Source organism: Phallusia mammillata, chromosome 5 (genome assembly GCF_965637545.1).
Source record: "Phallusia mammillata chromosome 5, kaPhaMamm4.hap1.1, whole genome shotgun sequence".
Taxonomy (NCBI): Eukaryota; Metazoa; Chordata; class Ascidiacea; order Phlebobranchia; family Ascidiidae; genus Phallusia; species Phallusia mammillata.
Window position 1 is genome coordinate 19,609,407 of NC_137256.1, and position 25,360 is coordinate 19,634,766.

At 37.1% G+C, this 25,360-nt stretch overlaps 3 protein-coding genes across 3 annotated transcripts in view; 2 read left to right on the forward strand and 1 right to left on the reverse strand.

Annotated features, from left to right (window-relative positions):
• LOC145229400 (arylacetamide deacetylase-like) overlaps nt 1–1,043 on the forward strand; it is a 6,516-nt gene extending 5,473 nt beyond the window's left edge. The window contains exon 9 of the mRNA XM_080094729.1: nt 366–1,043. Coding sequence (XP_079950855.1) covers nt 366–533 — 168 coding nt within the window. The 3' untranslated portion in view covers nt 534–1,043. The remainder of the gene's footprint in view (nt 1–365) is intronic.
• A 14,379-nt stretch (nt 1,044–15,422) lies between these two features.
• On the reverse strand, nt 15,423–18,345 carry LOC145229372 (iron-sulfur clusters transporter ABCB7, mitochondrial-like). Its single transcript, XM_080094696.1, has one exon. The coding sequence runs from the start codon at nt 18,220–18,222 to the stop codon at nt 16,198–16,200; it is 2,025 nt and encodes a 674-aa protein (XP_079950822.1). The 5' UTR covers nt 18,223–18,345; the 3' UTR covers nt 15,423–16,197.
• Nucleotides 18,346–19,084: 739 nt separating this feature from the next.
• Nucleotides 19,085–25,211, forward strand: LOC145229370 (uncharacterized). Its single transcript, XM_080094693.1, has 15 exons — nt 19,085–19,273; nt 19,800–19,963; nt 20,111–20,185; nt 20,403–20,553; nt 20,630–20,746; nt 21,046–21,194; nt 21,254–21,393; nt 21,670–21,842; nt 22,104–22,258; nt 22,475–22,638; nt 23,043–23,209; nt 23,381–23,637; nt 23,963–24,091; nt 24,324–24,470; nt 24,904–25,211. Exons 1-15 carry the CDS (start codon nt 19,120–19,122, stop codon nt 25,045–25,047), a joined length of 2,286 nt encoding a protein of 761 aa, XP_079950819.1. The 5' UTR covers nt 19,085–19,119; the 3' UTR covers nt 25,048–25,211.
• Nucleotides 25,212–25,360: the final 149 nt, after the last annotated feature.

Genomic DNA, 25,360 nt, shown 5'->3' on the forward strand with positions numbered 1-25,360 from the left:
AAATAGATGTGCTCCTTTGCATTTTATGTGCTCTCTGCCTTTCAGCATATTTTTCTTTTAGCATTGGTATCATTCTAAGCAAAAAGTTATTTGATAAATATGTTATCTGAAATTATAACAGTCTAATAAAGAATATCATTGCAATAACTGACATAAAAATTAAATTGCATTATTCTTTGTTCTGATACTACCAATAATGACGTAAGCATTTGCCAATTTGTTTAAAAAAATTTAAGAAAATTTGAGTTTGAGAAAAAGAGTTTATTTAGCATATATTATTCACAAAATTGATGAACAGTATGGTGTTAGAAACTGAAAACAGGTTTTTGGTAGTGCAGGAGTACATAAATTTGACCACGTTTTAGATCATCTTGGCTGGCAGGTTGCAGAATTTAGGAGTGCCACACACACTCCAATACCTGCCACATTCCGTACATTCTTCAATGATGTTTGGATTGCGACACAATGCTCCATATCATTCTCAACAACTCAAAGAACTTTGCAAGACCATTAGGGAAAATCTGGAAAACTAAACCCAACAATTACTTTTAATTGTAGCCTAAACTATATTGAAGGTGCCTTTGGAATTTCAGACAAAAGGATTTTCACAATGCTTGTCCAATTATGTAGTAAAGTCGTGCTTTTGTAAGGTACATATTGGACTAACCTGTATGGTCCACAAAGTGTTTTTTTGGCAGAAGTTGCCAATTGCTATTATACCTGATGTATTGTAAATATTTATGATTTACAGTTTAATCCAGTGGTTCTCAACCTTTTATGGACTGTGGCCCCCTAAATTTATATTTTGGGTCTTGTGGCCCCCTTTAAATAACAATGTTAGATGGAATAAAGATGTTTGCAGCACACACTCAATTCTGCCCAAAAGAAAAGAGAATGAATCACTGATTGTTAGTGGGTGTTTCTGGTGAGGCTACACCCTTGCCCCCTGAATACAGCTCGTGACCCCCCTGAGGGCCGAGGGCCCCGGTTAAGAACCACTGGTTTAATCAATCTACTGTATAGTAACCGTATAATTTATTTTAGTGTATAGTGTATTTTTAATCTTTTGTCTGCTTGCAGAATGTTTTCATGTAGCAAATGTTTTAATACCATGTGCTGTGTTTAGCTATGTGTTCTAAGTTCCCAACATATGCAATTTTACTTTTAATCCATGCGATTTAAAACTACAGTATATATATATGTATGCAATTTGTGTTGCATTTTGTGCTGGTTTTCATGCAATAAATGCTTTTACAAAGAAAATTTACCCATTTTAGGGGGATAGTGGGGTAAATGTTGGGCCCCAAACTAGTAAAATATGGAACTGCAATGACCAAATCAACAGTCCTGTAACATTTCGTCCAAAACGGCCAATGTTGAAACAACATATACTGCGCATAGATTTGTTTTTCGTCAAGTATGTGCAAGTAAGGTATAATAGCGCAACAATTTATCTTCCAGATGACAGCCAACAAAATCATTTGGAAACTGCCATGAAGCATTGCGGCCTTTATAATATACATGGCGCTTAAATGTTGACAAAACGATCTACACCTAGCAGCAATAGCTTGTTTATTTATCAACATCTTAATTGGATCCAAAAAATTGAAATTGATTTTAACGCCACCTGAACAGCAAATTTTTCAAATCCTTTGAAGAAGGCGACTCTAGCTAACTTAAATGTTAGGTTTATTTTATTTTTTTCAAACCCAGGACGTTCCCCGTGACGAATTGAATCCCGATCAGTTTTTTACGTCTGTATGGGGGTCAGGCGCGCCGGACCATTCGGCCAAGTTCCTGCCCAAACTATTTGGTTTATTGTTTCTCCGCAGCCCCATTGAGAAAGGGGGCTCCTTCTATCGGGGTACTGCCCTTGGGTCAATTTTGTCCGACCAACATCTAAGATTTTTGATGGATACAGAATAAGATAACAAATGACGCATATAATTTGTGGACATGTAGGATAATCGACACCCAATTATAAGTTAACGCACTGCGACGGATTGATTTTAATTGTTTAAAGCTAAAAGATGCATTATGCGCTTGTTAAAGCCAATTTATAACGATTGGAAAATGTATTTGGTATTACCGAAAAACACTTACACCCATTTGAACGTGACACTTCACTATAAACCAGCATACATTAGCTGGTTTCAAGGAAATGAAGTAAACTAAAGATCACTTATTTTATACAGCATTTATACGCGTAAAACAGGTTTTGTAGACCCAATACGTTATCTATGTCATGATTTTTGATCAATTGCGTAAAAAAACTCTTAATTCCTTCAGACCCAACAAAGAAACGAGTAACAGCTAAAGAAATCAAAACGTTCATCGTGGCGTTGTTGTTGGCTTTTGAGAGCACCTGAAACGCACTGTGTTATTCATTATCCCATTCCAAAGTGCCGACCTATATGCGAAATGTAGGATGTGGATACGCAGAACTTGTACGTAAATATAAACAATATACTTTGCAGCTGTGTGACCTATGTTATGCTTACGACTGTTAAAATGTAGATTTGTGTTGATTTTCACACTTTAAACGGTTCATTTAACAAAATGCATAACCATTCTACCTGCAGTGTGGTATGTAACTGTTGTTCTGTTTGTTAGAACACATATAGGTGCAAAGGTTATTCAATAATCACTGGCACATTTGTGTGGTTGGTCATCATACAAGCTTAGGATGAAAAAAACATACACAACAAAAAGTGAAAAACCATTCGTAAACATCGTAAAAGAAAACTTTTGCTGCCAGCAAATATGATTTCTATAAAACAGAAGTAGTACTTCTTCTCACCAATTTGACGTTGTGAAAATGTAAATAAAAGTGACTTTCATTTCCTACTTCGCGCTCGTTTTAGTCAAATACTTTTAGGTTTGATGAACAAAAACGTATTTGTTTGCAAACATGGATATTAGCGGCTCTGTGAGTATTTTCTGTGCAGTTTTTGTTTTAAATTTTGTTTGTGTTCAGTTTGTTGATACATTTATCGCAAGATTATACAATGGCGTTCAACACCAACAAACTGTTTTACTTTTCAAAATGGATGTAATTTTTTTTCCAAATTGCTTTATAATTTGTTCATGTCTTGAATAAAATAAAAAGCCGTTGGTTACCAAATATCTACGATGGGTTCTCAAATTTAGAGCGGCATGGAAACGGTTTAACCATTCCTTACGCTATTGTTAGGTAAGACGGTGAATAGCTGGGATCAGCCCTGAAGCGTCGATGCAGACCAGCCATTATGGCAAACTCACAGGCTTATTAAAGGCGTCATACCGAATCAGCCGGTCACCAAGCATTCCCTTATGGCAAGGCGTAGGCTAAAACAAACTGGCATGAGGTGAGTTCGAATCCCAATGGTGACCGAGTGTTTCGGTATGACGCCTTCAATAGGCCTGAAGTACTGAGATTCCTCTGTTGTTTTATGTACTTGCAGTTACCTGGAGGTCCCCCCACTTTACCAATATCGAGAACCTCTGAGTTCATGGGAGAACAAAATGACCAAAGCAGTGTTGCTTCACCCAACTATACCAGATGGTGTCCAGGTACTTTTGGTAATTCGATCACTTTTGTCATCGAAGCCAAACGCATGGAATTTCACAATGATACGCGGTAAAAATTTTGTTTCTGAAGTTTGGATTTTATAAAAAAAAAGTAATACGTTCCATATTTCCTTTCAGTTTGCAAAACAGGCTTTTAAGGTTGCAGGATGACCAACATCCCAACTTGATCAATGTCAATACAATTACCAGCTCGCCAGGCAAAAAGACTGAAGTACAAATAGAACGGTTCAAAGGCGTCAAGAGTACTTGCGCAACAAAGCAATTATTTTGGGTCCCGCACACCACCTAATCATTTGCAGCCAAATTGTCAGTGGTTTAGCTTTTTTGCACAACCTGGATCCAACATTTATTCATGGCAAATTTTCACCAAACAGTGTGATGGTTGGCAGTCACATGATATGCAAAATAGCTGATATTGTGCTTGACGATCTTCAAAAGTATTCAAGCAGAACAAGTCTTGGTTACTCCAATCCCTGGTTTTTAAACTCTAACATTTACCACGCCCCTGAAATAATCGGTGTTTATGGTAAAATGTCACAGGCTTCAGATGTTTACAGCTTTGGTATGTCAATGTACACCGTAATGACACGTGAGTCTCCACTGACAGCTACAGATGATTTTAACACCTTTTTGCTTGGTATCCGCAATGGTCAGCGTCCGGATGCTGGCAAGATTGATCAACTAAAACGGAATCAAGTAAAACAGAAGTCAAAGCTACTTGTGAGCCAACTGGAAACTGAGATGAGGGATTGTTGGAGTCAGGAGCCAATGAGAAGACCGAAGATAAGTCTGGTAGAGGAGCGATTTCAGCGAATGCTTCAGCAACACAATGATAGCGTCGAGGAAGGTAGGCCTAGAATGCAAAAGATGATTAAGAAACCGCGTGATCATTGTAGTTTTATTATACTTTAAACACGCTTAACTGTACTTTGACTGCAGTCATAAACACAGCAGCCAAAATAATTTGCCACATTGTATGTAGTTTCATCGACTTTTATGATTTTAAAAAAATGTGCAAACTTTTAAAAGAATTTTTAACAACCCATTAACCCATTGCGCCACGATATATTTGCTTTGCAGATGAAACCCCACCTAAACCCGTCGTGGGAGAAGAGTACTCCGTTTATGAGCCAGTTTATGAGATAGGTAAGCTTAGGCGAGCTCTGGGTCATAAAAAATAACGACAGGTCCGCAAAAAAATCTTTTGAATCTGTGAGCAGCTGTAAACTTTTGGGCTTTTATTGGTACTTTGCATTCCATTGTCTATACCCTGGCTGGCCTAAAGTTTATGAAAACAGGCCTACTTATATATAAACAATAATCTATTCTAAAGTTCTCTAGTGTCGAATTTGTAGAAGTGTGGAGTTGTGGTGTGTTTGTGGCACTTTCAGTAGGTCCACAGCGCCAGTATTCAGTTTATAAGTCTTTTTAATAGTTTTTAATGGTAAAACACTACAATAGTAGCATTCGTTCAGCTTTTTTGGCTCGCCACCCACCCTAAAGTCCTGAACTAACAAGTATACGATCCTGCAACAAAAGCTCGCCCGAACCGAACGTTGGTAAAGGCTTGTCCAACTAGACTAGTTGCCAATGATATATATGTCCTTTTTTAGAACGTTATAGCACGCCCACTACTACTTCAAGGCCAAATGAAGAAGCATACCCCAGCGGGCAAGTACACTCATTAAGTTTTAACGTGTTTTGCAAGCTAGGCTATTTTGTACTAATCTTTTTTGACATTATAATGATTCTAATTTCTGACAAAATTGTTAAAAACTTTAATACATTCGGCTTTGACTTACCCTGATTTTTAGCTGCACTGCTGGGCTACAATATGCAGTGCATAACTTCCTCCCAGAAAATGGCTCACCACTCCAAAAGGTAAAAAATAGACTACTTTTACAGACTATCACCTAATTAACCAACAACATAGACTTGTATACTTAATTAACGCCACCTGCGACATTTAATTAAATTCGGTAGCCTATTGATGCGACAATAATTAAAAAAATATAGGCCTATATAGTGGCAATTTTCCAAGAAAAACTTGGTTTTTGTCACTAACGTTCTGCATATCGCAAAAAATAGTTAATTTATTCAAATACGACAATATAAAAAGCTCAAACTAATTTTTGACAGTTTGTATTGTAGGATATGCATATGGAAGAGATTGTTCCTGAAATACAAAAGGCAACTCAAACACCTGAAGAAGGTAATTGGCCATGTTTGTTCTTTCAAATATAGCCCCGGTAAGGCTAAAAGGAAAAACGTCAAAGGGCCGTCCTGCCAGGTTTAACAATTGTTTTACCATAAAACATGTTCTAACAAATGGTCAAAACTGCTAAACAAACTTGCCAAACGCCTTAAAAGCGAATCTGGGATCTACATAGCTTTTAAATAAAATAATGGCATTAGACAAAGTATGCTAGAGGTTCGGCAACCGTTTTCAGCCGGTTCTAAAAGTCGTATTTTTCAGCCGGTTCTGTTACAAAAAGTCCATTGAGAGTAACCAGTAATCTCATAAAATTTCGTGAGATGGTTTTGTAGAACCGGTGCGAACCGGCTGAATCCCATACTGCATGTACCTTTACAAAGGGATTTTTAATTTACTTTGGAGTTGGGTTTTCGAGCTAGTTTTTACAATTGTGATGGCGGTTCTTGAAAATTTGACCTGGCAACATTGGTTCAATAACTACAGCAGCTTTCACCTCCTGGTCAATGCCCAACCACTTGCCAAATGCAAAATTTAACATTTCGGCGTGTTGTCAAGTTTAGCAACCATACATAATTGGGATACAAGTAATAATTTTGTTTGCTTGATATTTGTAGGTCCCGAAAGAACCAGAAACTGCTGTGCTTGGTTTTCTTCAATATCATTCCGTTGCTGCTGCAAAGGTCAGATTCTAACAGATATCACAGATTGTAAAATTTTTATCATGCACTTCATTACATACGAAATGTATCTACTTTTGTTTCTCATTATAGTTCGGCATTGACTCGTCTACAATCAAAGGAAGGACAGATCGTCTTTGTACAGATTCACTGCACACATCTTTTATAGCACATCTTTTATTTTAAAATATTCGTTTTTTTTAATGTTGATACTCAATAAAAACTGTTTACAAGCAAAAACATGTTTACAAGCCATAAAGAAGAAATAACGTGTGTTAAATGTATCTGCCTTTGTGCATGAATAATTAAGGGTCATCTGCTTTCAAACTGAACACAAGTGAAGTATTATAAATGTAACCACTCTTTATATCCTCGAATATTCCCGTACTGGATACATAAGAATTTCAAAATTGCTTTAATGGGGAAACGAAGATTAATCGCATAAAAGCGTGTGACTGAAACAGAGTGGCTTTGATGGTGCCTTCCAAAAGTATTTACCACGAAAAGTCAAACCGTTAACAATTTGGCTGCAAATGATAAGGTGATGTGTCGGACCAAAAAAAACTGTTGTTGCTCAAATAGTCAAGACCATATGCCTTCAACCGTTTTATCTTTATCTCAGACTTTTTGAGTTGAGTTGAATTTATTTCGCTTGGTAAAAGCACAGATAGCTTTTTTGCTTATATAGGTAATTGCTTTGACATGAACCACGTTATATTGACATGATTGCATTGACATGAACCGGTCCTAAAATCAGAAGCCTGCTGTTTTGAAAAATAAAAGTAAATATATGGAACGTCTCACTTTTTTACCTTATCTAAACTTCAGATACCAGTTATAAATCACCAGGTGTGCCGCTGCTTGACATTGACTCCAGTTGGTATAATTCGATAGAACAGTACTGCATTGGTCGTTTTGTTGTTTTATGAACCCAGAGGTTTTCGACATTGGTATAGTGGCGGACCTCCAGGATTTTACGAATGCGCAAAAGTGTGTAAAAATGCTCAACCGCTTCTGTTTCGCTCTAAATTTTAGGACTCATCGTTAATATTTGGTGACCAACGGCCTTTCATTGTGTTCAAGATATGTACAAATTATTTTTAAAACCTTTGTTTCTTTAAGCAAACTTAAACAAAATTACAGCCATTTTGAAATACAAAAACAATTTCTTTATGTTTCAAAACGCCCTTGTATAACATTGCGATAACAGTGTCAACAACACATCAAAAAATAAATGGACTTGAAACTACTAAAATAAATTGACTAAAAAAGACAAAAGCTGCACAGAAAATATTCACAGAGCTGCAACTGTACATGTTATTGTGAACAAAAATGTTTTTATTCATTGAACAAAAGGTATTTTACTAAAACGAGCGCAAAGAAGAAAAAAAATCGTTGTTATTTACATTTTCAAGACGTCAAAATGATGAGAAAAAGTATTACCTCTGTGTTTGCTGGCAGCAAGTTCTGTTTTGCGATGTCTACGAATGGAGCATGATGTTCTTTCACTTTTTGTGGTGTGTGTGACTTTTTCCGACCTAAGCTGGTATGATGACCAACTACACAAATGTGTGAATGACTATTACACTGGGCAACAAAAAAATATTTTTTTACTGGTGTCTAGAATGTTTTAACTGTTTTTGACTAATTCTAGTGCCCTGATTTCAAAAATGCAATCACTTTATCTGTATCACGTCTAGTTTTCCTGTTATGGTACATCCACATTTGAAAAACAATCTATATGTATACACTATAGTGAAACTGGTTTTGAGTATTTTATTTGGAATTAACGTTATTGCAAGAACAAAATTTCGAATTTAATTTTAAATGTAACAGGTGGACACTCCTAACTAACAAAATTCAACACACAAAAAACAAAAAAATGTTTCAAATTTGTAAGTTATCAGGTATACCCCTACACATGTACTTTGGTAACTTTCGAAACTGAGTGGCAGCAATACCGTCCCGTTTAATTGACCAACAGCAGTTAGCCAGGACCACATTATTCCCCCTTCCCTCACCCGCTTCGTTTTACTGATATCCTGTTGGAACCTTTTAGCTGAATTCTCATCATTAATATCCCCTACGTTTTAAGGGCAGTGTAGCTTGATACTCATTTTCGTGCCGAATGTTTCAGACCGCCTAATCACTTAATTATGTACTCTTTCTAATAATTTTAGTCCCTTTCTACTGTTTTTGTCCATTACTGCAATATTCCAGCCAACATTATGTAAGAGGAGCCCATTGCTTGTCCTAAACTCCTAAGGCCACATCGAAGTGTGCAAGATATGCACATTTGATACAGATCTTTTTTACTTTTTTGTTGTGTTGTATGGGTGTACACCAAAACATCTTGGTAATTCATGCAACACCGTACAGATGACCTAGCCACTATTAATTTTAGTTTTACCACCTTGCTTTACTAGCCTGAAAAGCACTCCATAAAACACGTATATTTTAAAGTTACCGCTAGCCTGCACCAACCATTTTTAGACAGACCATAAGCATAGAACGCATATTCATGCTATAAAACTGACTGCACTGTAAAAAATGATGTGTATAATGTAACAAAACTTTAGCAAACACAAAAAAGCTTGATTTTAAAGTCATGGAATCAATATGGTCATAAATTTTGATTTTGTAAATAACTTAAAAAGTTGATCTGATTGAAGAAAACCGTAATGATTTTTGAAATCAGTACCCCAAAATTAGTCAATATCAATTATAACATTAAAGACACCAAAAATCGTGTTGGCCAGTGTTATCGATTAACCTTTGCGCCTATATGTGTGTCCAGTGCGATTGTGTCGCTATCTGTTTTTTCGCCAAACGGAATAAACTCAACTCAATGAATAAACCAAACAAAATTTACATGCTATCCTGCAGGAAAGTATGGAGATGGGAACAAGTTAATGTGTGCAAATCTAGACCAATCTACATTTTAACAGTCCTAGGCATAACATAGATTACATAACAAGTTCTGCATATCCACATCCTATATTTCGCATATAGGTCGGGACTTTGCGATGTAATAAGACCTAAATTCTAATTGATTGTTGGCATATTGATATAAATAACACAGTGCGTTTCAGGTGCGGTACCAGAAGCCAGCAACAACGATAACAACAATACAATGAAGGACTTGATTTCTTTAGCCGTTATTTGTTTCTTTGTTGGATCTGAAGGAGTCAAAATTTATGACGCAGGTAAGCAAAAATCTTGACAAAGATACCGTATAGGACAGTGGTTCTCGACCAAAGAGCTGTGTGCCGGGGGTCCACGGGTGTAGGCTCACCAGAAACATGCGCAAAATTAAGTGTGTGTGTTACAAATTTCTTTATTAGCCTGGTCTAATGTGGTTTCTTAAAGGGGGCCACGGGGCCGGAAAGTTATTTTTAGGGGGCTGCGGTCAATCAAAGGTTGAGAACCACTGGTCTAGGGTCAAAAAGCTATTTACGCGTGTAAACACTTACTAAATGCTCTATAAAACCAAGGATCTTTAGTTTACCTAATTTCCTTGAAACCAGCTAATGTGTGCAGGTCTATAGTGAAGTGCCACGTTCAAATTATTGCATGTGTTTTTCGGTAATACCAAATAAAGTTTCCAATCGTTATAAATTGGCTTTAACAAGCGTATAATGCAACTTTTAGCGTACAAGAATTACAATTAATCAACATTTTTCACCAATGCTAATGCTTGGGTTTCCATTGCAGTGCTTTTAACTAATATTTGGGTGCTATAATTAGCATATATATGTCGATAAAATATGCGTCAATTTGTTATCTTATCCAGTAACCTTCAATAATCTTGGATGTTGGTCGGACAAAATTAAACCAAGGGCAATCCCCACAATGGAAGGAGACTCCCATCTCGATGGGGGCTACGGAGAAAGAATAAATCCACTTGTTAAATGTGCTCGGGCGGCTTACGTAAAAGGATTTGAAGTATTTGCTATTCAGGTGATGCAAAAATCCAATTTTTGTTTTAGCTAATCTGCAGTTTCAACTAAGATGTATAGATCGTTTAGTCAACACTAAAAAGTATGAACATAAATCTGGGACCAATTTTCACTCAAAAAGCTTTATTTACCCCACGTAGTAAATAGGTTCAATTTTCCCTAATTCTGATTTGATTATATTCAAAGGATGGAGGTTGGTGCGCCAGTTCGCAAAATGCCAGCAGTACTTACCGGCGACACGGGCCCAGTAATAAATGCAACGCAAATGGCGAAGGTGCCAGCCTCGCAAACCAAGTGTATGAATTGAAGTCTTTCTCACAAGGTAAAACAATATAGCATAAACCCAATACAATTACGTTTCTTCTCAACAGTGTCTTACGTAGCCCCAAAACTACTCCTATACTCGTTTAGGAGACCGAGACCGGTAAAAAATAATTTTTAGCGTTTACGCTAGCCACGGACGTGTAAAAACTTTCTACTTTCATCGTCGAAATTTTGCACCATGTAAGTTATGTACTATGCACATGTCGCAATGCATCATAGCAGTTAATAATTAATAATTGCAAATAATTTCGCTGGTCATCTGGATGATAAATTGTGACCACAATCTTCTTATGAAGCTACTTAATTGTGCCAGTGTGTACTATTTCTCTAACTTAGAAATCTATGCTCAGCTGATAATGGATTGTAACCGCGTAGTATAGCTTACTATGTTTCTCACAGTATTTTTCTGTGTGTTCAACGCCTTCGGTGTCCAGTGGACGCATTGAAAATTAAAAAAACTGGTTTTAGGCCTATCTATTGTTGACACAACGTTTCTACAAAATAAAATTGTTAACCTGCTTGTTTAGTCACCCTGATTAAATTGGGCTGCTGGTCCGATGGCCTTGTTCGTACCATACCCATGATTGAAGGGCTCGATCCTATACTCAACGGCGGATACCGATCACGCCAAGATGCAATCGCCAAATGTGTGCAAGCTGCGCATGCGCGAGGCTATAACGTCATGGCGCTGCAGGACAATGGTGCATGTCATGCCGCACGGGACGCTATTCTAAGGTACAACAATTACGGAGAGAGCGACAAATGCGGCAGCAATGGCAAAGGCGGTCCTTGGGCGAACGAGGTTTACCTTATCCGGGTGCTGCAAACCACGTAAGTCTCATCTACACAGACAGAAATAATTTGAATTACTTTCGTTGGTATATATATGTTGTTAATGTTCAAAAGTATAATACTTGCGTATTTTTTATTTACAGAAACAGAGGTTAAAAAATTCCTGTACATCAGACGTACCGTAGTGAAGATATTCACCCAGTCGTCGTGTTTTTTATACCCGCAGTTAATATTTTATGTAAAACTGTTGTGTATGTGTTTTGTGCAACTATAAAAATATAAATGGGTAAATGTATAAATATTTCTGTGCTAATTTGTTTGACACAATTACGTACGATATATAGTAATCTCAACACGGTTTTATTGTCATAAGAAAGAAGAATAGTTTAATCTTTTTCTGCTCCAAAAAATATATAACATATTATACACACGGGGAACCAGGACTGCGACCCCTAGAGGATTTAAAAATAACCACTTTCAAGGTTTGTCAACAAATTTGATAATGTGCTAAAAAAATACAAAAACTAAATCATGTGCTGCCAAAAGAAACTTAGAACAAGAGGTTTTAGATTGGTCGTTTTGAGCTGCCATGAACCCAAAGGTTCTTGACATCGATAAAGTTGAGGCGACCGCCAGACATCTGCAAATTCGTAAAATAACAGTGTAAGAAATGCTCAAACGATTCCACTCTGAATATGAGGTCCCATCGGTCATATTTGGTAACCGACGGATTTCACATCCGTTTTGAAATGCAAAAACGATTTCTGTCTGGGCAACGCCCGGTGGTACTAAACACGGCATGGTTTTAATGGACATAAATAAACTTTTGCGAATACTGTAGTTTTGCGGACTTTCAAAGCGACAGTGGGGGGTATTCGGTTAGGGGTGAGGGTTTGCAATTAAATTTCCACTAGAATTCGGGCTCGTTTACCCTTGATGTAGCTTGCACCCTAACATTCCACACAAAATGCCATATATACCATGCGGTATTATGAAGCGGTACCATGCACCCTTGAACACCATATGTGGTCACACGATAAAAGGTAGCACGTTAACAAACCTTACACAAAATTTACAACAAAAGCTACGCAGAAAAATACCCGTTGCTATTATTCATGTTTGTGAACAAAAAAGTTTTTGTTCATCGAATATAAAGGTCTTTCAAGCATACATGGGATCGAATACACGCGTCCTGTATTCGATTACTTTACGAATACCTCCATGACTGTATTCGAACTCATGGTAATTTTTGAGTGACAGCAATTCCATTAGTAAGCTTATTCGAATAAAAAGAGTCAAGTATTTGTATTCATGAATAGTTGACGAAAAACAAACACATGTAATTCGAAAACTATTCGAATAAACCAAAGCATGTATTCGTATTCACGAGTACTTACGCACTTTTTGAAGTCCAGCAATTCGAATTGTATTCGAATAATGCGAGTCAAGTATTCGTATTCACGAATTGTTTCGTAATGTTTTTGTGACATCAATTCGAATTGTATTCGAATAAAACGTGCCAAGTATTTGTATTCATGAATTGTTGACCAAAAAAACAACAACGTGTAATTCGAATATGAATTCTTACGTACTTTTTTAGATGTAGCTATTCGAATGATTGGTTTCAGTTATTTGTATTCACAAATTGTTCAACTGTTGTAAGAAGCAAACGATTCGAATGCACAGATTCGGGTATTCGTAATTGCGAAAAACAAAGGAAACAAAACCGCTCCGAAACTAAACAGAGTATTTGAACAAAAAGTAAGGTTTGGGGTTTATGAGTTTCAAATGAATTTGTAAAAATGTAAACCAACGAGCTTTGTTTTTTCCACATTAGCTTAACTGATTTAAATTTCTGTCATATAAATTTCCCCAAATTTACATATGTTTGCTTTCAAAACATGCTTCGCCTGTCATGTACTGAGAACAACCTAATGTTGCAAGCTTTGTGACACAATAGCATTTATGTATCGTCACAATCAAAGTTCTTTGTGTCATCGTTTCGTAACATAAACAGGAACTTGTCAAATCAGGCCACATTCACTGCCAAAAATATGTGGCAACATATTCTCGACATTTCCTATAGTCTTGAAGTAATCGACATTCGAATTGTAGTCGTAAAATTGTAGTTATGTATTCGATTTTACGAATCTTACGTTGCCAAAGGCTAACAACAATTCGAATTGTATTCGTAAAATGTAGTCATGTATTCGATTTTACGAATCGTGACGTTGCCGAAATCCGACAGCAATTCGAATTGTATTCGTAAAAAATGATCGTGTATTCGAATTTGCAAATTCTTAGGTTGGCAAGGAGCACAAAAACTCGAATTGTATTCGAATGAATTTACTCAAGCTTTTGTATTCGTGAATTGTTAGTTCACAAGTTAACATCAACTATTCGAATTGTATTCATGAACTGTCGAACGAAAACCAGAATCATTCGAATACAGCACGAAGGTGACAAAACCTGTATTCGAATGCATTCGAATACGAATGACGAATACGAAAGGCCCCATGTCTGCGTTCAAGGCCCTAGGAACAACACATGCTTATGTCGACTAAATTAAGCTGCAGCAAGTTAGCTAAGTTACCGCAAAATAGCTAAGTTGTGGCAACTTAGCTAACCTGCAACGATAGTAGCTAACTTGCGAGGCAAGATTTCAAGTTTTTATTTGTTTTCAAAACGGCCTAAAGGCGCCTTTGTCGAAAAAATTATGTTGCGGCAACTTAATTTATTCAACAACGCGCCCTATAGCTTTCAGGCCGGCATTCAAAAATCTGTGTTTTTTATTATCCATATTGATCGATGCACCAATCAATACAGTGCTTGTGGTTTGGCGATAATTCTGCATAAAGAAGGCTACCCTTCACTTAAATGGTGTAGTGATGTTATAGTTTCATTTTAATGTAAGTCTGTTATTTTTTTTTTATTTGATTGTTTTCGTCTTAGTCAGTTGGTGAACTCAAATTAGTTCAACCTATCGGGAACCACTGGGTTGGAGCAATGCTACTTAAGTTTCTTGTCAAGGGAAACACAAGCGACCGAGATAGGAATAGAACCCACGACCTTGTGAACACAAGGCCGTTGCAATAAGAATCATGGCGACTAAATGTTGCGAATACCTGCAACATTGGAGTAGGCCTATTAGATTATAGCAGATCATTCGTAGTAACTAAGTAAATTCCGAAAGTAACTTAATAACAGCAGTTTGCTCAATTACCGGGACAAATAAAATACAGAAAAATATGTTTGAAATACCGATAGGTGGGCTACACGTAACGTGGTAGAAGTTCTCGAAATTTCACCAACAATTGTTGCGTGTTGCAACACCTTGGATATAGGCTGATAATATAGTTAAAACCGAAATACGGTCATAACTTAATTATGTCATACCGGAACAAAATGAAAATACCGGTACCGAAACGAAAAAGATAATTGTACCAGAACGAAAAACGTCGTTTAGTTTGCTTCCGTTATAAAACATAGGGTAACACAGAAAGTATTATATTTGGACAACGGTGCGTCGCTCGGTGGCACATCCATTGCCAAATGCGAAACATAAGATTTCGGCGGGCTTGTCAAATGACGCAAGTATTGTAAAAATCTTTATTTTGTAAACAACTTTTCAGGTTTGGGTGACAAACTTGTTAAAAAGCAAAACTTCCGTTCAGTTTTAGCTCAATTTCTGTGTCAAACAGCTTTAATCTGAATTGATCCTGTTTGAATAATATGTATCATGGATTATTATGTTTTTTTCATGCATGTATCAAGCAAGAATTGTACGTACTTTTGTATATCATTATATTTTGGCATTGACCAGTCTATAAAAATTTAACCAAAACACCATAGAAGGTTAGACCACATTTGTACAGATTTGTTACATAGTGTAATAGCACGTTTTTTATTTCAATATCTTTAATTTTATAAATGTTGATGATCAATAAAAAATGTTTATAGGCAAAAAAGAATCACAAGCCATAAAGAAGAAAAGAAAAATTGAATGTCCTTCTGCCTTTGTGCATGAACAAGGGAAGTTTGCATTCAAACAGAACACGTTAATCTTTACACATCATCCTTGGCAAGTATCATAAATGTAATCACACATCGAACCAATATGGCTTGTGAGGTTTGGAAAGGTACATGCGAATGATAAAGCAAGATTAATCGCCTGGAAGGGTGTGAATAAAACAGAGTGGCTTTACCAGTGCTTTCCAAAACTACTTGCACCAGTGCAAACATGGCAACCATTCTAGTGCATGGCCCATCTATAATAACCCTGCAGAAAAAGAATGTATAGAGGACAGGTTTTCATAATAAAAAAGCAACCATCATTTCAACCCCATAACCTCATTCTACTGCTTAAATCCAGACAAGAAAAAACAGCAATAAACAACCACCTAGTCAGCACAAAAAGAGTTTCTAACATTGAGAAGGGCATTTTGTAATGAGGTTTGGATACAGACAAAATAAAAATTGTTTTAAATAAAATCCTCCTAGGGAATACGCAGGAAGCAAAGATTTGTTTAATTTGCTTCCTATTTTGTGCCACTCAGCAAACAATCTGTTGGCACTGTCAAAAAATGTACTATTGTTCAAGGTATAATACGACTTAACAAATATCAGCGCAACACATTAGGAGAGCGAAGTCATGGCACCTTCAGTTGTCACTATTTTCGTGTGGTTCACAGTTTTCCAACACAGCTTTGTGCTGACTGGACCACAAGTTAAAGTAGATTGAGTTTTGATTTGCCAGTAACTGTGTGTGGGTTCCCTGTTCTGCAATTCGTCCATGATCAAGCACAAATATCTTGTCACAGTCCATAACAGTTGAAAGGCGATGTGCAATAAACACAGATGTCTTATCTTTTGAAATTCGCTGTACAGCTGCCAGTATGTTCTCCTCAGTGATTGAGTCAAGTGAAGAAGTCGCCTCATCATAAATCAAGAATGTTGGGTTTTTGAGAATTGCACGAGCAATGGCAACTCTTTGTTTTTCTCCGCCAGACAGTTTTAAACCTCTCTCACCAACTTGTGTTTTATATCCAAGTGGCATTCTCATAATTGCCTCATGGATGTCAGCCATCCTGGCCGCCTCATGTACTTGTTCTTCAGATGCAGTAAGATCCCCATAAGCAATATTGTGATAAATTGTGTCATGGAATAAAACTGTTTCCTGTGGGACAATTCCTATCAAGCTTCGAACACTGTTGACATCTAAATCTTTAATATCTTGACCACCAAGGTAGATTTTTCCAACATCTGGGTCATAAAACCTGTACAGCAACCTTACAAGAGTTGACTTTCCGCTTCCACTGCCTCCAACAATTCCAACTTTTTGACCAGGTTCAACAGTAAAACTCATGTTGTCAATGATATTTTTCTCTGGGTTGTAGGCAAATGAAATGTTATCGAAGGAGATAGAGGCTTGTTCTTTTGGCAAAACCAATTGTAGTGCAGTAATATCTCTTGCAATTTTTTGTTTGGTACTCATCAAACTTAACATGGACTGCATGTCGATCACGGCTTGTCTAATGTCACGATACACAGAGCCAAGAAAGTTTAATGGGACTGACAACTGAAACAACAACCCATTGACAAGAACAAGATCGCCAACAGTCAGATTTCCTTCTTTAATGCCATGCGCTGCAAGCAGCATAATCCCAGTTAAACCTGATGTAAAGATAAATTGTTGTCCAAAGTTTAAAAGAGCTAAAGACATATTAGTTTTGAGGTTTGCATCTTCATAATCTGCCAATACCTTGTCATACCTCTTAATTTCATGTTCCTCATTGTTAAAATACTTGACAGTTTCATAATTGATTAGTGAATCAACTGCAATGGTTCCTATTTTGCTGTCAGCTTTGTTCATTTGTATTCGATACTTGGTGCGCCATGCAGTAATGCCAAGGGTCCAGGCAGCATAAGTTGACAATGTCATCAAAGTTACCAAAGCAAAGTTTCCCCCACACTTGTACCACAGTAATGAACTAACCAAGGTCACCTCAAAGGCTGTGGGGACAATGTTAAATACCAGGGCACGTAAAACAAAGTTAATTCCTCTAGTTCCACGATCGATAGCTTTTGAAAGAGCCCCAGTTTGTCTTGATAAATGAAAGGTCAAATCAAGGTCATGCAAATGGGTAAATAAATTTCTTGCAATGTTTCGAATTGAACGCTGAGCAACCTTGGCAAACACAGCATCTCTGAGTTCACCAAATAGACCTGCACTTGCACGTGCAGTACCATAAGCAACAATTAGGCAGACGCCAGTGGTAAATACTGCATTTTCGGGAGTTGCCAAATTAAGGCCTGCGTTTCCAAATGTGTCAACAACTTGTTTGAACAGAAAAGGCACTTGGACATTTGCTAACTTTGCAGCCACTAGAAGTGAAAGTGAAAATGCAACTCTCCGTCGGACTGGAGGATTGTTCTTAGGCCAAACATACGACAACATAAACTTGAGAATTTGTTTTGAGCTGACAGGTTCCACACCTAAATTCTGATCAGCCCCAGTAACAGATCCATGCATAGCAGTATATCGAACACTGTCAAGGGTAAACTTTTGCTTGTGAACAATCTGACTGCCGTTGTAATTTTGAATTGGATGATGTGATGTCACCAACAAAGCTGGTCTCACACAAACACGCAGGTGGTGATGGCAGCTATGAAGCTGTGAAAGCATGTTTGTGATCTTACACAAGCTTTTATTATAAAATAAATATGTAATTACAGTCAATGAGCACTGAATAGTTTGAATACCATTGTTGTTTCTATGTAAGAATACAATGAACAAAAAGCGTGGTAAAATCACTTACAAAATTACAAATTGTGTATCTGAAAGCATTTTACAGTGGAATGCTTAGTTTGCAAAAATAAAAATAAAATGCATTTTAGCTTCATACAAGTTTAGCTTAGCATGATAATAGTATAGTATGTTATCTAATATATACTGTAAACTAGTAAGTAAGTTTATTCACTGTTAACACGAAACCTGCCAAAGGAATACTTTCTAAGCAACAACGGTTTCAAGTTGTCGGTATATTTTGTTCTCTACAATTTGGAAACCGTATGTTTCCCATTTCTAAACAGCATATCTTTCCTGAACAAAAAATCGTTTGCTTTAATTTAACATTTTTGCCTAAATTCATCCACTAATATTATTTTTGCTAAAATTATATTTTCTGTGCAATAACCCAGCTGGCGCTTTGCTAAGTCATCATCCGGTTGTCAAGTCACGTGACAAAAATAATTTGTCGGCAAATTCCTTGGTCAGTTTTTTTAGAACAACAATTTTTTTTTCGGGTAATCAACAGTGTAAAACAATTTCCTTTGCTCAAGGTCGTTTAATAACACGCCACGTCAGGACGTAGGCGGTGTTTATAATAAACGCAAACCTGTGCCCTCGGTACCTTGGGTTTTAGAAAGACGAGAGCGCGATTTAATAAAGGTGCGGTTCGATAGAACGTCGGCGCTGGTTTAAATATTCACAATACCACGTCCAAGTTCGCTTTTTTTCTTCGAAATATTTTTACAAAAACTTGCTGTAAACTGTCTTGAACCATAGTTGCACAGGAGGCTAATGAAAGTAAACCTAGCTGTAGCCACTTTTCAGTTGAAGGTTATAATAGTTTCAGTTTCGGTTTTCAAGAAAATGTACTCACAGTTGCTAACAGTTCTTCTCTTAAACGTCATTTTAACTGGGAAAAGAGCAACTGCCGATGCCGCTCAACCAGGTAATTTTGCATGTTATTACCAAATTAGTGTGCTACTTCAGCATGAAACAACTAATGTCGGAGGTTGTTTAACAGTTTTTACTTTGAACAATTTTAAGGTGGAAAAGTAATATACGTAATTTTACGCTAGACTTGGAAGCCATAATTCCCTATTGCACCGTTATGTTTAATGGATGTTTATGAAACAGCGCAAGCTCGATTATGAGTGATCGCTTGTAACGAATTTTGTAAAAATGTAACCATAAAACTGACATACAAAAAATAAATAATTTCAGATTTTCTTAACACGTATAGTTTTCCCCAGTAAACCGCTGTAGTAATAAGGCCAAGGGGGGCAAATACAATTAAAATGCTTATAGACCTTTATAGCACACAAGTTGATTTTTTTACCAAGCACGCATATATTGAGTGAATAATTACGTTCCGAGTAGTTTTCAACAAAAAGGCAAAAATACAGGCAGTAAAGCAGTTGCTGTACATTGACAAAAAAACTTACTATATTTACTAATATTAACTGTTTTTCAAGTTAAATATCAATATAGAAGAATTGGTCGACCGATCAAGAAATGCGATCTTGTCGATGTCTACTCCGCCGACCCGGTAATTTTGCCCCAACTCAAAGTCAAGTGCAACGGTCACGTGACGTCGTTAAACTTTTATGCAGCTTCCGACGAAGGTTTCGCATTTCAGGTATGGTTTGGAATTTAATCAGGTGTTTCCAATGTCGCATAGTTCAAATGTAATGGTTTTTTTCAAATTGAAAGAAACATTGTGCTTGGTATAAACACTTTATAATCAATTGCTTTACTAATCTTGACATTATTCAAACTTTTGCAGATTTGGCGACCGTGGGGTTTTGAGTACAAATTAATAAAAAGTGAGCGAATTACCACAAGAATTGGAAAAAATACGGTAAAATAAAGTAACTTAAAGACTTCACGATCTAAAATATGTTAAGAGTTTAACAATACAATAGGCTACTTATCGTCGTATAAAGAGCGTTGAACCGGTTTAATGAGTAAAAAACATTAAAACAGATTGTAGGTTGGTTGGTGCAAACAAGCTCAATCAAAACTAAGTAAACAAGCTCAATCAAAATAAATACAACAACGCCCTTTAACTGCCGCAGGTCAAACTTTCAACGCCAATGCCTGTTCTGGAAGGTGACGTCATGGGAATGTGTCCAATCAGAGCGTCTGCAATTGATCTATTGACCAGAAAGTCAACGGTATACCCGATCCCCGTTACATTTCGAAGCATCGGTCCCTTTTACATCATTGGTAGGCAAAACTTTGGTATACTACTGCTAAAACCTAAATGTATTAAAAGCAATGGGTATATACTTATTTTGTTCAGGGTCTGAATGTCGCGCTGTAAAAGTAGGAGAAACCTGTGCTCATCCGTTACATTCATCGGGGAATAACCTTCAACGAAGAAGTTATTCCCTCAATGCAATTGTTCGTTGTATTTCATGTAAGTTTATTTCCCAAATACAAAAATGTATGCACCCCAATCACGAAATACACAAGACGTTCGTGTTAAACGCGAAGTAACACGATTATCGTGTATTTACTATTTCCTTTTTGGTGTGGAATTCTGCATGATATAATATATGTGGCAACGGGGTGACGTTTTCTTTTCTGCCTAAATTGAACTTTGTTCATATACAACAAGCCCGTGCAAATCTACTGAGATTATAATTGTCCAATATAATTTCATCTGGGAAGAAAAAAATAATTATTTGCTTCTTGACAAAGATAATTCTTTCGCAGCTGACATTCCCAAATCTGCTGTGGTCAGCCAACGGTCCTTGTCGATTTCTAAGCAAAATGCACCTTCTCCAAATATTGTTTGCTATTCTGGTAATGGATTGGCTTACAGAGGAAAAAGTAATACAACACAAAGTGGAATACCTTGTCAGGTAAATTCATACCAATGATTTCCATGGTGTAAGTTTAAATTAGATAATTTGCTTTTTAGAATTGGGATGATGACTTTCCTCACAAGACAGTCTACAAGTCAAAGTTTTTTCCTGATGAAGACTTGGTGGAAAACTACTGCAGAAACCCAAGAGGTGATTTAAAGCAACCCTGGTGCTACACTAAAGACCACAACAAAAGGTGAATTATATTTTAATTCTTTCTTACTTTGAGACAGGTTGTTTAGAAAAGTCTTACCCAGTTTTAGTGTGTTATGCATGTGCATTATTTTGCCTTTTTAGTCAGACTCCAGATAAGATTACATAATTTTTGAATGGTCCAATGTGGTAACCCAAAATGCTTCCGAAAAGAGGTACCTGAAAAGGAAACAGGTTTTAAAAAAATCACCAATTACAGAAAACTATTCTATGGTTCTTACTTACCATTAATTTAAATTTCTTTGCCTTTTGCTTTCAGATTTGAATACTGCAGTGTTCCGCAATGTCCAAAAGAAAAATCAGTCCCAGCATCATATGTAGCTGATGATGAGCCTGTTCTCAGATCTCTTGGCAAAACTACTGTCATTGGTTTTGAAGTAAAACCACGAAGTCAGTCATTTTATCTTCCACCTTCAACTGTCATCTTAGCAGGTATATTGTCTATTGTAACTAAAGGCACAGAGACAATGCCAATGATTTGTGTTGCTCACTTTGTTGCCCAACACCTTGTTTCAAAATATGTCAAAATCTTATTTCAAAGGTGTAAAATTTTAAACTCTAAAATTTCCAACACATTCTGCCAAAATGCAAGTTCTGGGGCCATTTGTAAGAATCAAGTCTGCGTAAATGTTATCACATAAAAAGAAAAAAAAATCTTGTAAAACTACATTCTTTATTTCAAATTAATAACAGAGTCCATATCCAAATGTGATGGAAAGGTGACCAGTATCAAACTTCACTCGTCACAACATGGAAAGATAAGATTACAAATTTGGAGGTCAAATTCGTTATGGGGCTGCACATTGGTATGGGAGAAAGAGTTCACTGTAAACAAAGGTATTAATGAGGTAAGAATGGTGAGTTTCACAGTCAGATAAGTAACTGCATAATGCTATAGACACAACCACACAATTTGCACAAAGTCCTAATTTCTCACAAAATTACCTTTATGATGCCTTTCACAGCATAACGAGTTTAATAACTTGTTTTTAACATGCTAATGATACCCTATTCTTAACAACATACCTATGGTTCGACCACAATAACGTTATCGGTTTTCGCAGATAGTAGAACCTTATCTTTCCCCGCGAATCGAAACTGGCGATATGCTTGGATTTACTTCTCCTCTCATGGGATCTGCGCATGTTACTTATTCGGATGAGGAGGGCAGTTTTTATCTGCACACACACGATTGTGCTCGAGTAAAACGGGGTCGACAGTGCAAACGGTTGGTCGCTTGTTTTTGTATTAATGTAAGTTTTTAAAAAAATTTCACGTGTCTGAGCATACACACAAGATCCTGTAGTGCAATGAGAATAACGTTAGATGCAGTGGTGGGATTTAGCCGGTTCGCACCGGTTGTATAGAAATTTATGAGATCAGCGAACCGGTTACTGTCAATAGATTTTGTAATAGAACCGTCTTACAAAAAAACTGATCCCACCACTGGTTAGATGTGCACGCATTGGCCACATATCTGCTGAGAATGTGTGACCAATGCGCAGTTGCACGCTGTTTAAAGAGCTTTGTTTATGAAACCCTCGATCAAAGGGTTTGTATTTATGCCCCAATCCAAGTTAGTTTACTTGACCAAGATCTTGCTTTACAGCTTTCAATTTTTCTATATCTCAGGTTAAAAATGTCGTCCCCCGAATCGGCAGTCGATCTCCAAAGCTGGTCCAACAAGTTTATGCAAAGTCTCAAAACAAAAGCCGCCAGCTCGCTACAGCGAAGTATGTCATCACTGCCAACGCAGTCCCTTATAAGAGCATATTCCATTCAAGCCATAGTCCAGTGTGGTAAGTAAATCATCTTTAATAGTATAGTTGGTTTAACTGTTTTTTTACCATTGACTCACAAAGGTCGCTTCTAACATACGTAACAATAAACATTGGTTTGGTTGTTACGCATTTACCTTTTTACGTCACGTTTTCTTATTTGAAAAAAATATTTTTTCACTTTATCTGCAGATCAAACCCTCTTTGATGACGAAACAATCACAGGTCGTACGTCACAATGGCCTGCTCGAAAACTGCTGCCTCCACCTTCGTTGAGCGGATTCGCTACAGCGACTAACCGACATTTTCTTGACCTCGTAACCCGCGATCAGACAATTTTCCTCCCAGGCACTGCGTTCCATTGTGACGGAACAATGAATGAACTGACGGTTTTCGTTCCAGGAGCGCGAACCTCTCTGTCGACTTTGTCCAATTTTGTCGTGGCGCAGGTGGGCGACGTTAAAGTAACTTTATTGGCCGTTACGGAATTTAGCCACATTAGTCATGACAAGAAATTGTTAGCTAAAACTGGACTGTCTTCATTTTAACTTTATTTATGACATCATTGCACGGTGACGTCATATTTTACACGGATTTCGAAGTTTACTAAACTTTATTCATGACATCATAGCAAGGTGACGTCATAGTTTTTAAAAAAGTTCAATATAGCTTAGCTTCTGCATAAGCAAGTAACGATTTCACAGGTTGAAATAGAACCTTAGAAACGATAAAGAGTAAAATAGAATAATTTTTAATTTTTGAACTTATTATTAGGTGTGGAGACCGGGAAAGTACCCAGACCCCAGTGACGTCACATCTCTGCTCTCGCCTGCCCTCGAGCGGAGCGGGTTTCAGCTTGTCTGGCAATCCCCCATTGGTGGGATTGTAAACACTGTGAGAACTGTAAGTATTTAAAGAAAAAATATTTTTATCAAACAAAACTTTTATATATTTACAACTAAGAATGATAAATTTGCGTGACAAATAAGACCGTGTGTGAAGCCAGGCCCGACCCGACTTACTCTGTGTTGACATTTTGAGTTCTTTCACCAAGCGACACCAAACACATTTTGTGTGAAATTTATTCTACACCTTTTCATGTTTTGAAACCCTGGACATTTTCCTTTTTCTTCAGGCAAAGGTGAAGGTTGATGTGAAACACGGTGATATCATCGGTTTCACTACGAAGGAACTTCTGGGTCGACAAAGTAGCCCTGTTCCCTTCGACACATTCGGTGGTTTTTACTACGTTTCAAATAAGTGCGCAGATGTCACCAAACCGGTAGGTTTATACAAAGATTACGCTAAGAACTAATCCAGTCAAATCAGATGTCTCAATGCTTATTGCTGGACCAAATTTTGAAAAAGGTCACCTAACCAAAGCAAACTAAAGTAAAATGTAAGTGAAAAAATATCAAATAATCGTTTTCCGATAATTTGCAAAGCTTGTTTTAAGTAGCCTATGTTTCCAAAGGCCAACTTGTATGAATTTACTTTTCAAGAAATATAAAAATTTTGAAACGCGTTGACAAGCTTTCAGTTTTCAAGAATAAAAATAGAAAAACGACTAATCTTTTCGTCATAATAACCAGGCTTAATGGACTGATCATACCCAGCAGTAAACGTTGGTCAAACTAACACGTTTAGTTTATGCGCATTCCAACATATGCATTCCACTTAATTATGACGACACACTTTTTCTTCGACTATTTCAGCCTGAAACCGCGATCGACTATCTCAGCCTTATGACGAAACGAAGTGCCTTCCGAACGACCTGTTTTGACTTTGTGACGTCAGAGACGCGCGGTGACGACGGTCGGCGAACCTATTCCATCAACGCGGACGTCACTTGTCACTAAGGTGTTACCAGAGTAAAGCTGACGTAGATTTTTTCAACTTTACTGGAGTTGACGCATTTTTTGTCTTTTGGTTTGGGGAATTCCCCATTTTTTCGCTGAGCGAATTTTGGAAGTAAATGTATTTTTTACTGTTTTTTATGCGAATACAGTTTAACTTATTGCAACGTTGTAAAGAATTAAAGTGCAACAATACCCAGAGCTTCTTGACTGGAGTAAGTTTAATATGCTTCGGAGGTTCATAGAGTAGCCTAATGCAAGAGAAAAAAAAGTTTGCCCATCTCTTGGCTAAATCGTCCAGTAATCAGAGCTTGCT